Source organism: Camarhynchus parvulus, chromosome 2 (genome assembly GCF_901933205.1).
Source record: "Camarhynchus parvulus chromosome 2, STF_HiC, whole genome shotgun sequence".
NCBI lineage: Eukaryota > Metazoa > Chordata > Aves > Passeriformes > Thraupidae > Camarhynchus > Camarhynchus parvulus.
The window spans coordinates 99,808,904-99,822,573 of record NC_044572.1 but is presented as its reverse complement, the minus strand read 5'-3'; the positions used below and the strand labels follow the sequence as shown (position 1 = coordinate 99,822,573).

Below are 13,670 nucleotides of genomic sequence, written 5' to 3'. Positions count from 1 at the left end.
GAACTCTTTACTCATACAAATGGTGTCTAAATGATGCAATTCCTCCAATCTAAGTACAAATTATGTCTTTATAGTCATAAGAACATTAAACACATATGGAAAACAATCCAGCTCACTCAGTGAATTACATACCTTCTTGAAAAAAAAAAATGTTTTTAGACTCTGAAGGCCTGATTCGAACCAACAGAGCCCAGGATATTCCAGGTGAAACTGGCATTTCATGAACACAATTATGCCTTTTACTTTAGGAAATGGTTTAAGCTAAAGGTGAAATGGTAATGCTCGCTTCAAGCTTTCTTAAGATTTTATTATTTTAGTCAAATGCTTTACATCCCATAAGGTTGCTTGTGTTGAATTGTAGTACAGCTGTTTACTCAAGCAGCAGCAGCATATCTTGTGATAAATTAAATGGACATTTATCAAAGGTAAGTTGACAGGTTTAAATGTTAAATGTAAGCATGGTAAGACAAGTACAAATAGTTTCTACCTGGAGGTTAGATATATAAATCACAGGATAGATATTTCAATTAACTTCTGCACAATAAAGAATGTTTGCCTTCTGAAGTATTGAACAACATTTCCTGAGAGAGGAAGATACAAGATGTCATGCAATATATTTTAAGTAGAGCTTACACATAAATGAAAAATTGAAAATCCTTCCTCCCATACAACATAGGCAAGAAAGAGACAAATACTGTTTAGAAATACAAGCTTTGGAATCAATATTTAAAGTTAAATTAAATAAAAAGAGAGTTATGCGAGAGAGGGGCATAATACATGGATAGAGGGAGGTTTGTTACTTTATTTCATTTTACTCCTAATTCACTGAATTACTATCTAATGACAGAAATGAGGAGTTTCCTCAGGTTCTGAGGTGATTTTGAAAAAGCCTAAAAGATGAAGTCATAACAATAGTTAGTGGTAAACTCAAAGAAAATGCATCTCTGGTGGGAAAAATAGTTTTATATATATATACACACACATAATAGTTATATAAAAAATTCTTTTGTTTCTTTAGTCCTTCTAGTCTTCCCACCTTACAAACAGTAATTTTTAAGGTAAAAAGCTGGAAAACAAGAGCAAGATGCAAACCCACAGGAGCACAAACCTAAGTGCCTTCTTATCAACCCTTCACCTTTCAAACCACTGAAGCATTTGGACATTTAAAATGCTAATAAAATCTAAAATGCTTTACTCACAGTTAAAACCAGGTTCAATAGTTTTTGCAGCTTCAAGACTGTTTATTGTAATCTGAAAGATGATGTGCAGCAGCAGAAATGATAGACTGGTGAAACACAGAGATTTCAATAATCGTCCTGTATGCCCTAAAAGACAAAATATACATGCATATAATAGGTGAATTTCTGAACATTGCTTAAAGACTTTCAGTATAAAACCATAAAAATATCCTGACCAAGAATATTTCTACTAGTCAGTTCCACATTAATCATGATGGTCCCCTATGGTCAACATTATAGTAAAAATCACACTTTAATTATAGTTTCTTTGAGTACTCTTTAATCACAAACCACAATGACTGCTATTGCCAAATTTTTCCTTTTTTTTTAATTAAAGAAAAAAGTTTTAAGTCTCCAGAGAGCAGTTTTACATAAATAATAACATCACAATGCTTACCAACACATTACCTGGTACTTAGACAAAACATGAACGATACTTCTACTTTTGAGAACATAAAAGCCTGTTACTCTTATTACTCTTTAAAAAATTATTACACAGCAGAGGGCATAACAAGACAAAGCTCAGTTTGGCACAAGAGCATAGACAGACTTCCAATGAATGCTTTGCTTTGTGCCAACTGCTCTCTTCCTTCAGAAGTTTTAAACATAATTTTCAGTATACACTGAAGAACCCTGTGCCAGACACATTTGCTCATAGTTCCTCTGTGATTTACTGGATGTCTATTCAAAAGCCAACAGAAAATGTTTGATGAAGATTTAGAAATGCCTTATAAATCCTCTAGGAAACACTTGGCTTAATCACAGGCAGCCAAAATTGCAAGGTATGAATAAATAAAGTAAACCATCAGTATTTCAGGAAATATGCATCTTCAAGAGAAAATTGAATTGCTGATAAAAGACAACATTAAATATCACCCTACCTGACCTATCTGCAGTAACAGTTCTACTTCCAAAGTAGTTTTTAAACCTAGACTTTATACCACCTGTTCATGCAGTTGAGGTTAATTCTTTAGTTTACAGATTAGGAAACAGCACTACTGAAATTCTTGCCCAAGGTTGTAAATAAAGCCAAGGCTATGGAGGGCAGAACTTGCAGAATATACCTAGGAAATGCTCACTCTACATGCAGCCTGTTCTGTTCATACTTGTTCTGCAAGCGACTGTTTCGAGCAACTACTAGAAAGAAGATGATCATTCACATTCTGCATCTAGCCAGTAAGCCAGATTTTAATTTTAGTTTTTTTATAGTTCAAGCATAGATCATCAATGGCCTAAACAGTTGTTTATAAAGCAAAGAATAAGCCTATTACTTTCTAGAATTGTTGAATCATGCTTATCTATCTCCCTCCATCAGATTCCAAATCTTTGCCATAACACTATCCTGAATGTAGATTTTGAATTCCAAATCTTTGTAATAAACTTCCCTGTTCTTTTTTAAACATAATAAATAATTTTTACAAAAGTAATTAAAATGGTACAAATGAGCCCATGTATGAATTTTCTGCAATCCACAAAGGAAGATACATTTTCTAGCTACACGCTTTGTATGATCTATTCACTTCTGCCACCGGAGCTCACATAGAAAGGAGACAACCCAGGTGCCAGAGCATTACATCGAAAAGACTGGATATCAAAATCTTTGGGCCACTTTTTGTTGTTGTTCTTCTGGAGAAGCTAGCCTGGTGTCCCGTCTTAGGACAGCAACATCTAAGCACTGTGAAAGCAGAGACAATAAAATAGGTAATATTTTCAAAAGTTTTAGAAGAACAAACATATGACAAGCTACATATTATTAAACAATTTGTTTGATATTATATGATATGTAAAGTAGTCCAAGGACTGCTGTATTTTACAATTCTCTTGCAGGCTTCAATATTTGATGCTTCTCTTCTTCATTACCAGATCCCAGCCTCAAGCATCACACCCTTAGAATGCAACAAAATATAACTAAAAAAAAATTGTCTCAAAGCTGGAGAAAGACAGTTTGACAATCCAAATTTTGTGGACCTTAAAAGTGTGTCCAAATGTACAGATTTCAAAGACAGTCTGGTGATTTATGAAGCTTTAAGCTACAAACTCTTCTCAGTTCTTGGGAGTTAATAGATATCGAGCAACAGATTTTTCATGTGGAAGTGGATTTGATATTTTTTGATAGAATGGTCTGAGTCAGCATCCAAAAGTGAAAAATGCAATACAATTAGTCAATGCACATTCAATTCCCAAACTGTCAGGTCTATTTTTCAGTATTTCTGTATCACTCCAAAATATATCTCAGTTTGAGACTTCACTTCTTTCAAGTTTGAAAACAAACATCTTTGAATTTAAATTGAGCAAACCATTTCTTTTAAAAAAGCTCTTTGACAGCTGTCATCTTTTTAAGAATTGTAGAAAACCCGAAAATATATTTCTTCAACTGCTGGAATGTTGAAAAAAGATCTCCTTCTGCACAAAGCTAGGAAACAATGTAAAGGACTATTAACACTCAGGATAATAAACAGTCTCCCAGTGTACTGGTAAACATGGCAGGATAAACACACATCTGGAAGGCAGGAAAGTATGTTCAGAGCAGGTTACAGCATTCCTCAAGGGCTACTCCCTTCATGGCCATCAGTGGGACAGGACCACCATCAGATTCTACTGAGCAGGAGCACTGTGCTTGCACCACATTCATCTGTGCCAGCAGAAACTAGAAACTGGAAACTAGAAGTATTTGGAGAAAAGTAAGAAATATTACGATCCGGATTTCAAAAGTTTGGAGCTACATCAACAACTTGGGAGAAATGGGAGTGCTAAAATAAGTGAATTACTGAATACGTAATTTATGTTAAGGAAGAAGAAGTGACAGATTTGGAAAAGGGATGAGTTTCAATTCATAGTAGGGATTGGGTAAACCCACTTAACTATGTTTTTACTTACATTTTTCTCTTTCTACTGGAAACTTGGTTCTAAACTGCACAAAGGAAAAATTAACCATATGCATACAGAACTGAGATGGTGAGAAAAGAGACAGCTGAAATAAAACAAAGCTTCTTCCAGTGAGGAAGAAAGACTTAAAAATCCAAGGATGAAAAAAAAATCTAATTCACTCACAATTTTACAATTCCTTTGCTAAAATGTACCTCAAATTCTGAGTTGCCCTAATGTAAATATCCTTGAGGACATGAATGCAAGCTAAACATCCCACAGAGAAGGAGATATATATTGTTCAGAAAGCTGTGTGGACAGATGTGCAAGAGAACATTGCCCCAGCTGATACCAGAATTCGCAATATCAATTCCTTCATTTCTAAATGTATAGGCTTCTGTATGTCCAACAAGACTAAAAAAAAGAAAAATCTCATGGCAAAACACCTCAGTTTGGAACTTGAGCACTGGGTTCTGATTTCACTTCAACAACTTCTGAGAACTATGGAGGATAGAAAGGAGAGAGAACATTTGTCTCAGAACTGGGTTGAAGGACTAAGAAAAGTGGGCTTGCTTTCAGGTGTCACCGCAGGTGTCATTTCTAATGGTACCCAGTAGGATCAAAACCTGGCATGTAGCTCTAGAAATGTACCCCAGCACATCTCAAAGCTCCTGGCAAAGGGTTTTCTCCCCTCTGATCAAGGCTGCAGGAAGCCAGACAGGATGTGAAGGCTTCATTACCCTCTTTCTCTTCAGCCCAGATGCAACATTAAACTGGACTCAAGAGGGCCAAAAGCTTTTCACACGTGGAAGAGGAATCAATTTCTTATTTTTCAAAGGTAATCCAGCCAAGAGCTGGATTAGTAATGGCATGTCCCCCCCAGCCACAGGCATGTAACCTCAGTATAACTATTTGAATGTGTTCTAATTGGACTGCTGCCTCCAACACACACATGCACCTCTTGACACTGTGACTGACAAACACAAGGCTGGAGTGTGCTACCCACCATTGTTTCCAACAACAATGAAAAATTCTTGTACATTCATGTCTAGACCTGGTAGTCCTCTGATCTTTTTTGCTACCCTCTTCCCTAAAACAACAAGAGTATGTCAGAGTTTTTTGCACACATGGAACTTCCTCAGAGCTTCTACCATAAGGAGGGGACATGGAATAATGATTGGCCAATTGTCACTGAGACCTGCCTAAAAATCACATATATTAGCTCTTCTATGGCCATGAGCTTTAGGCTATTACCAAGAATATGATATGATTGCTATGATATACAATTGATATGATATGGTATCACATGGCAGTTGTTTGCAAGGCGCATTTTCATTCCACACTGCTTTTTTTTTTCTCATTCTGATCTATGTAAGGGGCACGACAATGAATTTGTTGAGTCTCTAAGAAAGTGACTAATACTACTCACATTTTTTCTTGATTTTTTAAATAAACGGTACTATGCATCTCTATGCAAAGCTGGTAAGTTCAAGGGGGGGGTCTGTATCTATTTGGATGCTGTAATGTTATCAGAAAATGGAGAATAGAGGAGGAAAAAAATGGAATTTAAAAATTAATTTAAGACTGTTTACTATTTCAGCAGTGTAATTCTATCATCATCATCCATATGCTGCATAGCTTCACCTAAACGGCAGATACAAGTGTTTGGGTGTCTTATTTGAACTTTTTATTACTTTGCACAGGTTTTTGGTTTTTTATTTTTAATGTAACCTTAGTGTTGCATTTTCTGAATTTTGTTCATTTGGGATATTTCCAACATCTCTTTAGCTACATATTGTACTCCAAACTGGTATAACACTCTCAATTCTTCAATAGCTATGTTCAGGAATTTTTTTACACAACACTTTCTATTCAGATCAGAGTAGATTAAATGCCAAAGCAAAAGTAATTTTTCATATAATAATCTCTGATAGCCCAGAGTGAGTGATAAATATTAATGTGCATTTATCTCCTGAACTAGTGACATTTCACCTATTAAAAATACTCTATTACAGCCATTCAGGATTTTTTTCTTTCACAAACCTCTTCATCAGTAAGTGACAAACTTGAAACTAAAGAGCTCAAACTTCTGCAGCACACACAGACACAGTCCCAAAGAATTTGTTTCAGCTAGAAACTGAAAAATCTTAACTTGACTTTCCATCAGGAAACCTAACATCACCTCAGAGACCAGATGGAACCAGGGTCCAGAGACAAATCTCCTGCTCCATGGTTCCAAATAGGAATCTGTCAACACCATCTGAACTGTAGACTGGGGCAGCTGAGGGTGAGAAATTAGGAAAACTTTCAATTCACAATACATGCCTTTTGGAAAAATCGTGAAGTTTTGGAGCAATATGATCTGCAAGAAAAAAAAAATCAAAACATCATAATTTCCCATATAAAAGAAATCCCATCCTTGGCCAGCTCTGGTTTAAGTGTCTCAAGATACCACAACTACCTTATTGACATAAATGCAAGAAAAGAGTTCTGATTTGAAGCTGGTTTCTGACAAAGGTCCACAGACAATAAAAATACAGTTGGTTCCAGACAATCATGAGGAAAATGTCATCACTAAGTTCAGCATGAACATCAGCCACTTTGTCCTCAAGTGTCAAACATAACTTGCCACATTTAAATTTACACACCAAGGAAAGTTTACAAGAATGAAACAAGCACTGAGATACCCATCCTCCATTTGACAGGAAAGCTTTGTATTTCAGGATGGGCAGTCAGCAACACCGAAGAATGCAGGCCAGTTCCCGTTCCTGAATTCACTGCTACTGTTGCACACTAATTGACACTTAACACAGCAGGACATCTCCCGATGATCATGCAAGATGAAAAAAGGGCTCAATTATGAGTTCTAAACTCAGCTGACACTGCCAGATGACTACAGGATTACATTTGCAAGGCACAAAGAAATTTAGCCCTGTCCTAGAAAGCACTTAAACACATACACATCTTTGAGCATGTGGACAGGGACTGAAGGGCTCTAAGTGTTGCATAAAAGGTTCATAAAATAAGGCTGAGTACTTCACTTTTAGGGTATTGATACTTGATGTAACCCAGCCTTAAAGCACACAGCTTGCAAGCCAGTGGAAGCCAAACCCTTTTATTTGCCTCTAATGGCTAACTTTCTCTAGTTCTCCCTACAGGTAGGCATAATCTCATTGTTTTCAACTCCTCATGCTCTTTTGGATGTAAAGACTGACACTACCTTCCAGTTTCAGGTTCTGTAAGAACAATGCCAAATGCCAGTGGCAGTTACACCTATCATTAAAAAATGTTTCCCAGATGTAAAATATCCATTGTATTTCTGCATGCACAATGCAGCTGTGCTTAGAGGTTTGGCCTCTTGAGTGCTGAAGCAATGGGATAAAGCTATCAACAATGGATAGAGGAAGGCAATTTTTTGGCAGGACTATTCTAAGAATAAAATTTGATAATGGTGTGCCTTGTACACTGTGGAATTATATTGTGCAATGTCAAGTCATTGATCCACCAAGCAAAGTATCTGCATATCAGCTCCTATTCACAAAGTCTTACATGAACACCTTAAGTAGACTCAAAAAAGATAATGCTTAAATCATCCTGAAGCTGCCAGGAATTATTTGAATGGTTTAAAAAGTGCCACTGAAAGTGCTACTATCCTTCCACTGCACAGTTAGCAGTACATCTATATTTAGCTTAATAGAAAATACATTAATATTTCCCTTCCCCCCAAAGAGTATCTTATATTTTAACATCATCTTCTACGCAGAAGATGTCAACTAACCAAAGCCTTAAAAGTGGGCAGACATCAGCACCGCAAAAATACAAATCCACTTCGTTTACTCACTGGATTTCCAGCAGCAAGACAAAAACATCAAGCAACTAATGCCATTGTCTAATCTGTAGCTATCCAGACCCAAACCTCAAAATGTGTATCCACAAACAACAGCTCCAGACTTCATATTATTTTAGCTATGCTTAAATGCGTGTGCTCAAGCAGCCACACAGAAATCTTGACCACAGAATTACAAGTTCTAGATTCAGAATTTCCAGCAAAAGCTTTGCAATGGTTGAACAGTTTTGTCCATGCTTTCCTGAAAATATCTGTTATTCCCAGGTGTAGCCAAATGTCACAATGTACAACTGTGACCAACAGAAAAACTTTCTGATAAATTTACAAAATCCATAATTCCTCAATTTCAAACAGGTCTTTGTACTATCATATTTGCATTTCAAATTGGAATACTGCACAGATGATAGAGCCACATGAATTTGCAACAGTCTATCACAAGATATGTAATTAACTGAAAATTTTACTTTTAAAATAAGATACATTTTCCCAGGCTGTGTATTTGCACACAAAATGCTGGTTCAATTGTACTACTCATACACAAACCAGTTTCATCACATTTCTCTATTGGCTTCTCTCTCTCTCAAAAATACTACAGAGCTCTAAGAAAGAAAAAAAGTTATTCTAGAGAGAGACACTTTGCAGGAGTGCCAACCAGACTTGGGTAAACACAGTCAAAAATGCTATGTGTAATTTAAAAAAAAATATTTAGAAATGAAAACATAAAAGTGCTGCATAGCATAATAAATGTCTCCTTACTCTAACTTCTTGCAGGATTTCCTGTTTTTCCTAGAAGTTTTCATGCCCAGAATTCTACTAGAACTGAGCTGTATCCTCTGCATCAATAGACAATACCATCATTCAAGCTACTCATAATCTCTGAGTTGCAGGTTTACACAGGCAATTTACCCATTTTCTTAACAAAATATTTTTTCAGACAAGACTCAGAACTTGACCATTCATTTTTTTCCAGATGATACTCATAAGCTTTCAAAGCAAGTAACAGTTACTTGATGTCTGCTTCGTAACTTGACAGGTGGCTGGACCAAGTTAAATACAGGCAATAAACATGATCTCAGATACTACTGCATATAAACTGAGAAATTTTAAGTCAGAGCTGTTCTTTCACAAGAGGACTTGAGAATTTTAATACAGAGTTCTAGTTCCTTCCCTTGAGGAACTAGCCTCTCCATATTCACTACTACCAGAAAATATTTCTTTTGATTTCAAATTAATTCACTGATTATTATCTGTTAGAAGCCATGCTTGCAACTTGGTTTCTTCATTCCTCTGTCACTGTCATAAAGAGCAGGTAATTATCCAGTAGAAAATTCCTCCAACAACAGAGAGGCCAAACAACTACCAAGTAATGGGAGATAGCAGCAGGGCATGTGCTACAGAGGTGAACCACATTTTCAAAAAAATCTGTACTTACTAGAGAAGAATATTTTTCTCTCTTGAATACCTCCCCACATATGTTCATAAGCAGTAAACAAATATAATGCAGGGCAGGGTGAGAGAGGAAGGCCAGAAAATTTTGTAAATAGAGCTGATACAAGTATGGCAAACCAAACCCTACACCATGATGTTTTCCCAAGGGAGTGGAAGCTGTGGTATGAATTTCTGCCTTTGGCAGAACTTCTCCCAGAAGCTCGAGAGGCTGCTGCAGCTCAGAAAGAAGTTTCGCAAAGAGCTAAACATCAGTATCTCTAGCACAACTTAAGGGAGCTCATGGCCCAGTTCAAGAGCCCCCCAGTTGAAATGCATTAGCATTTCAACTTTGCACTCAGAAAGGCTAAGTCCTCTTGTCAACATAGAGCTGAAGTAACCTATGCAAGGACATGCTGTTATCATATCGTAAATCTCCATACCTTCTCAGCGATTTCTCATGGGCAGCGCCTCACAGCACAACCAACAAACTCCAACTCTCTTCTCAACTAGCTAGTCCCCTCTTTTATAGCACTCATCCTTATTGGACACAGCTGTGGTCTATTAAGGGCAGGCCTGTTCCTAGTCTTTGGTAATTAGCACAGCTGCAACTCCTTAGGGGTGAGATTGCCTTCTGCACTATCTCTATTCTCATACCTTCTATCCCCCCATCAAGAGCATAGCATCATTGCCTCCCTTTATCACAGATGCTTCAGGGAAGCAGAAAGATGGAAAAGTAAATTACTTTTGTACGAGATTTGGTTCTAGAAGTTTCCTGTGTTTGAGAACATTCTGCGATGCCTGTATGCCATCCAAACCATGACACTTTCTTCTCGCTGAAAAAAATAAAATTACCTTCAAAGCGCTTGTTCCAGTGGGCAAATGGAAGAGAACTTGATAGCTTTCCATAATTTTTTTTTCCTTTCACCAAATTTCAGTTTTTCTAAGAAAATTAAAATACAAGCTTCCTAAGTGTCTAACTATGTTGTATATTCTGTAAAATTCTGTAGAGAAAGAGGTTGCAGGAAGTAAAAGAACCACAGACCAATAAATCTGACTCACATGCTTGGCAAATTGGTAAAAACTAAAACACAGCTGATAATGATAATTAGACAGGTAAGGACTACATGCACAGGAGTGTCCAGGTAGTTACCATAGAAAATGGTAAGGCTTACCAAAGCTTGGAAATTTTTATAGAAACCAGAGAAAATGTTTAGAAAGAAATTTTAGACAATGCAAGAAACCTAGTTCTCAATAAAATTCAGGTGAGTAGTTCAGAAGAACAACCTTTTGCCAAAGGTTCACAGGAAATGTTCTGTCATTGGAATAGAGGAATCATCATCTTGGGATGTATCAGCTTTGGCTGATGGTAACTTTTGATTAATTTTTCACTCCAGTTGCTAGAAGTCTGGGGGTACACAAGGAGCTGGAGGGAGGACAGCCATGGCAGCTGACCTGAACTGACCAAAGCAGCCATCCACACTGTATGGTGTCATGCCCAACATATGGAGCTGGGGGAAGAGAGAGGAAGGGTTTGACATTAAAGTGTTTCTGCCCAAGTCACAGTTACATGTGATGGAACCCTGTTTTCCTGAAGGTGACTGAACACCTGCCTGCCTATTTGAATGAATTCCTTGTTTTGCTTTGCTTGTGCACATTGTTTTTCCTTTACTGTGAAACTATCCATGAGTTTTCCCACTTTTACTCTTCTTTCTGCCCCATGTCACAGTGGGGAAGTGGGTGAGTGGCTGGGTGGGACTTAGCTGCCTGCCAGGGTTAAACAATGAGAGTCATCTATAAATATACATGTAATCTAGACAACAAAGAACTCAACTGTGCTTACAGAAATCCTAGATTTCTTCACGAGAAGAAATCACAGCATTGCTCAACATTTCACACAAGGCTTATACCAAGGCAGAGCGAGAAACACTGAACTCCTAAGTGACACCACTAGTGTTTTGTTTCAAAAGCTGTGCAAAAGCCATTCATCAGAACATCCTGCAAACCAGGCAGAGAACAACAACTAGATCTGTACTATCACTATTATATCGATTCCATGTATGCATACACAACAGTTCTCTCTTAATATCTCTGTGGGTAAAAACATAGCTGTAATATAGTCTGTTGGGTTCTAGGTAGATCAGACAAAGAAATTTTTCAGAAATAATCCACCACATTCAACTCAAAAATGTTAGCTATGAATTTCCTTGCAAGGCCGCAGCTCAGGACCATAAATGAACCATCCTATTTCCATATGGAAGTAACAGTTTTAGTTTGTGGACAATGACTGCAGAGGGAATCAAACAGTCCATTTTGACCCTACTACTCTCTTTCTCATAATGGAAAAAAGTGGCCAACATTACAGTAAGTCGAGCCCATGACTGCAAGCTGACTTTCAGATAATTGTATTGAGCATCACTGAATGAACAGTGATGCTCTTCCCTCTTAGGATGGCTGGTACCATGGGCCAGGCATTTGGTGGCAACTGTCCAGACACTTACAGGATAAAAGATAGATAGAATCCTTACCAGGCAATGAGACTATGAAATCTTAAATTGCTTCTGTGAACAAAATGAATAGTTGATACTGTGAGGGGAGGAAAGATAGAGGTGCACATTAATGCACAAATTTTGGATGAAGAAATTTATTGACTTTTCTAATCATATGGATTTAACAAACCCTAGAATAAAAGGGAGAATGCTTACCTTAAAATTTTCATAATTATTTTTAAGCAGGTAGAAAAAAAATCAGTTTCTGAGAAGACTAAAACTCATGAAAAGGAAACTAAAAAGAGTGACATGTTAAAATGGGAAAAAACCAAGCCAGGTGTGGAACTAACTTATAATCTGAAATATCCATCATCCTGCAGCCCACTGTGAAAATATCAGAAACTGTGAATACAAAAGAAGCTAAGAACCTCTGTATTGGTATCTGTACCAACCAGAAGTCCATTATTACCAAGTAATCAGCAGCAGTGTAAACAATTGTTCAGGGTAAGCATGCAAGAAGTTTAATACTTCCTCCAAGTCTCTAATATTTTTCAGATTGCTTGAACCAGATCTTTTCAGTAAACATCTCCCTTGTGGACTTCCCCAGTGCCTTTCTCAATCATGTGAATTTCCAGCACACATGATGTGTGCAATGCCACAAGTCAATGGCTCACCCTATGAAGAACATCATTTTGCTTCCCATTTTTCACATTATGAGAAAAAGAGGAACTGGTCACTATGCATCCTTTACCCATCACCCATCAATTTGTATCTCTCATTCATACAGTCTTCCATGCGCATTTTTTCTCATCTAGAGCCCCATCATGCTTAGCTTTTCCTCAGACACTGCTGCATGTACTTTAGTTATCCCTGTCAACCATCTCTAAACTCTTTTCCAGTTCTGCTACAGCCCCATTTTGGATAGGGTACCACTACCACTACAACAGAGAGCTTATGGCTTTATACAGCAGTACAAAGATCTATTCACTCTCCATTTAATTCCTTTATGTTCACATCTATTTTCTCAATATCTGCTGAGGCTCTGAAGTAATGTTTCCACAGATCCACATATCACAAGCCCTGAATTGTATTCCTAAGGGCCAATGGCATCTCAGTGACCAGTGGTTTTTCCTACATGTGATTATTTTTCTTTTAAAATTCACTTTTATATACACTTGTCCCACAAGGAAACCAGTGCATTCACTGACTAAAGGGATCATATTTTTTTTTCCTCAGAGATGCAACTGAATGTATCAAGGTTACCAGATGCACGCCCTCTTAAACATGTGATATTTATCTGGAAATTCCAACTATCTTCACTACAGGAAATATCCTTCAAAACTCTCTTGTCACATCAGATACTTTCAAAGACTGTAAGTTTTATCTGCTTGCTTCTGAAAAAATAAATTATCTCAAAACACAATTTATCTTCTCTAGTACCTGGAACTTACAGTAAGAATGACTGCCTAACAATGAACCAAGTTTGTCATAGATGAACTTATTTAGTCCACACATTAAAAACTATCCAAAAGAAAGTACATGCAGTCTTTTAAGATAAATAACTGAGTTCTTCTCTACAGTCCTCTGGGATTTTGTCAAGGTTTTTTCAAAGGCTAACCAATTATCAAGCATTCACTGCAAGACCTTGGCTAAGTAATGGTTGTGTCCAACTAGATCTTATATGTCTGGCATTTTGTCCACTGGGGTAGACATAAAAGGATCAGTAGTTTCATTCTTTCACGTACAACAAAATTTATGGGAACCCAGCAGCCAAATGTAGTAAAACTGCTTCAACACTGAAACTGA

At 37.2% G+C, this 13,670-nt stretch overlaps 1 protein-coding gene across 4 annotated transcripts in view; it reads right to left on the bottom strand.

Moving 5' to 3' along the window:
• The window catches only part of PIEZO2 (piezo type mechanosensitive ion channel component 2), a 286,587-nt gene that overhangs the window by 184,114 nt on the left and 88,803 nt on the right, over positions 1 to 13,670 (bottom strand). For all 4 annotated transcript variants that reach the window (XM_030967574.1, XM_030967591.1, XM_030967583.1 and 1 more), the window contains exon 3: positions 1,200 to 1,325. In XM_030967574.1, coding sequence (XP_030823434.1) covers positions 1,200 to 1,325 — 126 coding nt within the window. The remainder of the gene's footprint in view (positions 1 to 1,199; positions 1,326 to 13,670) is intronic.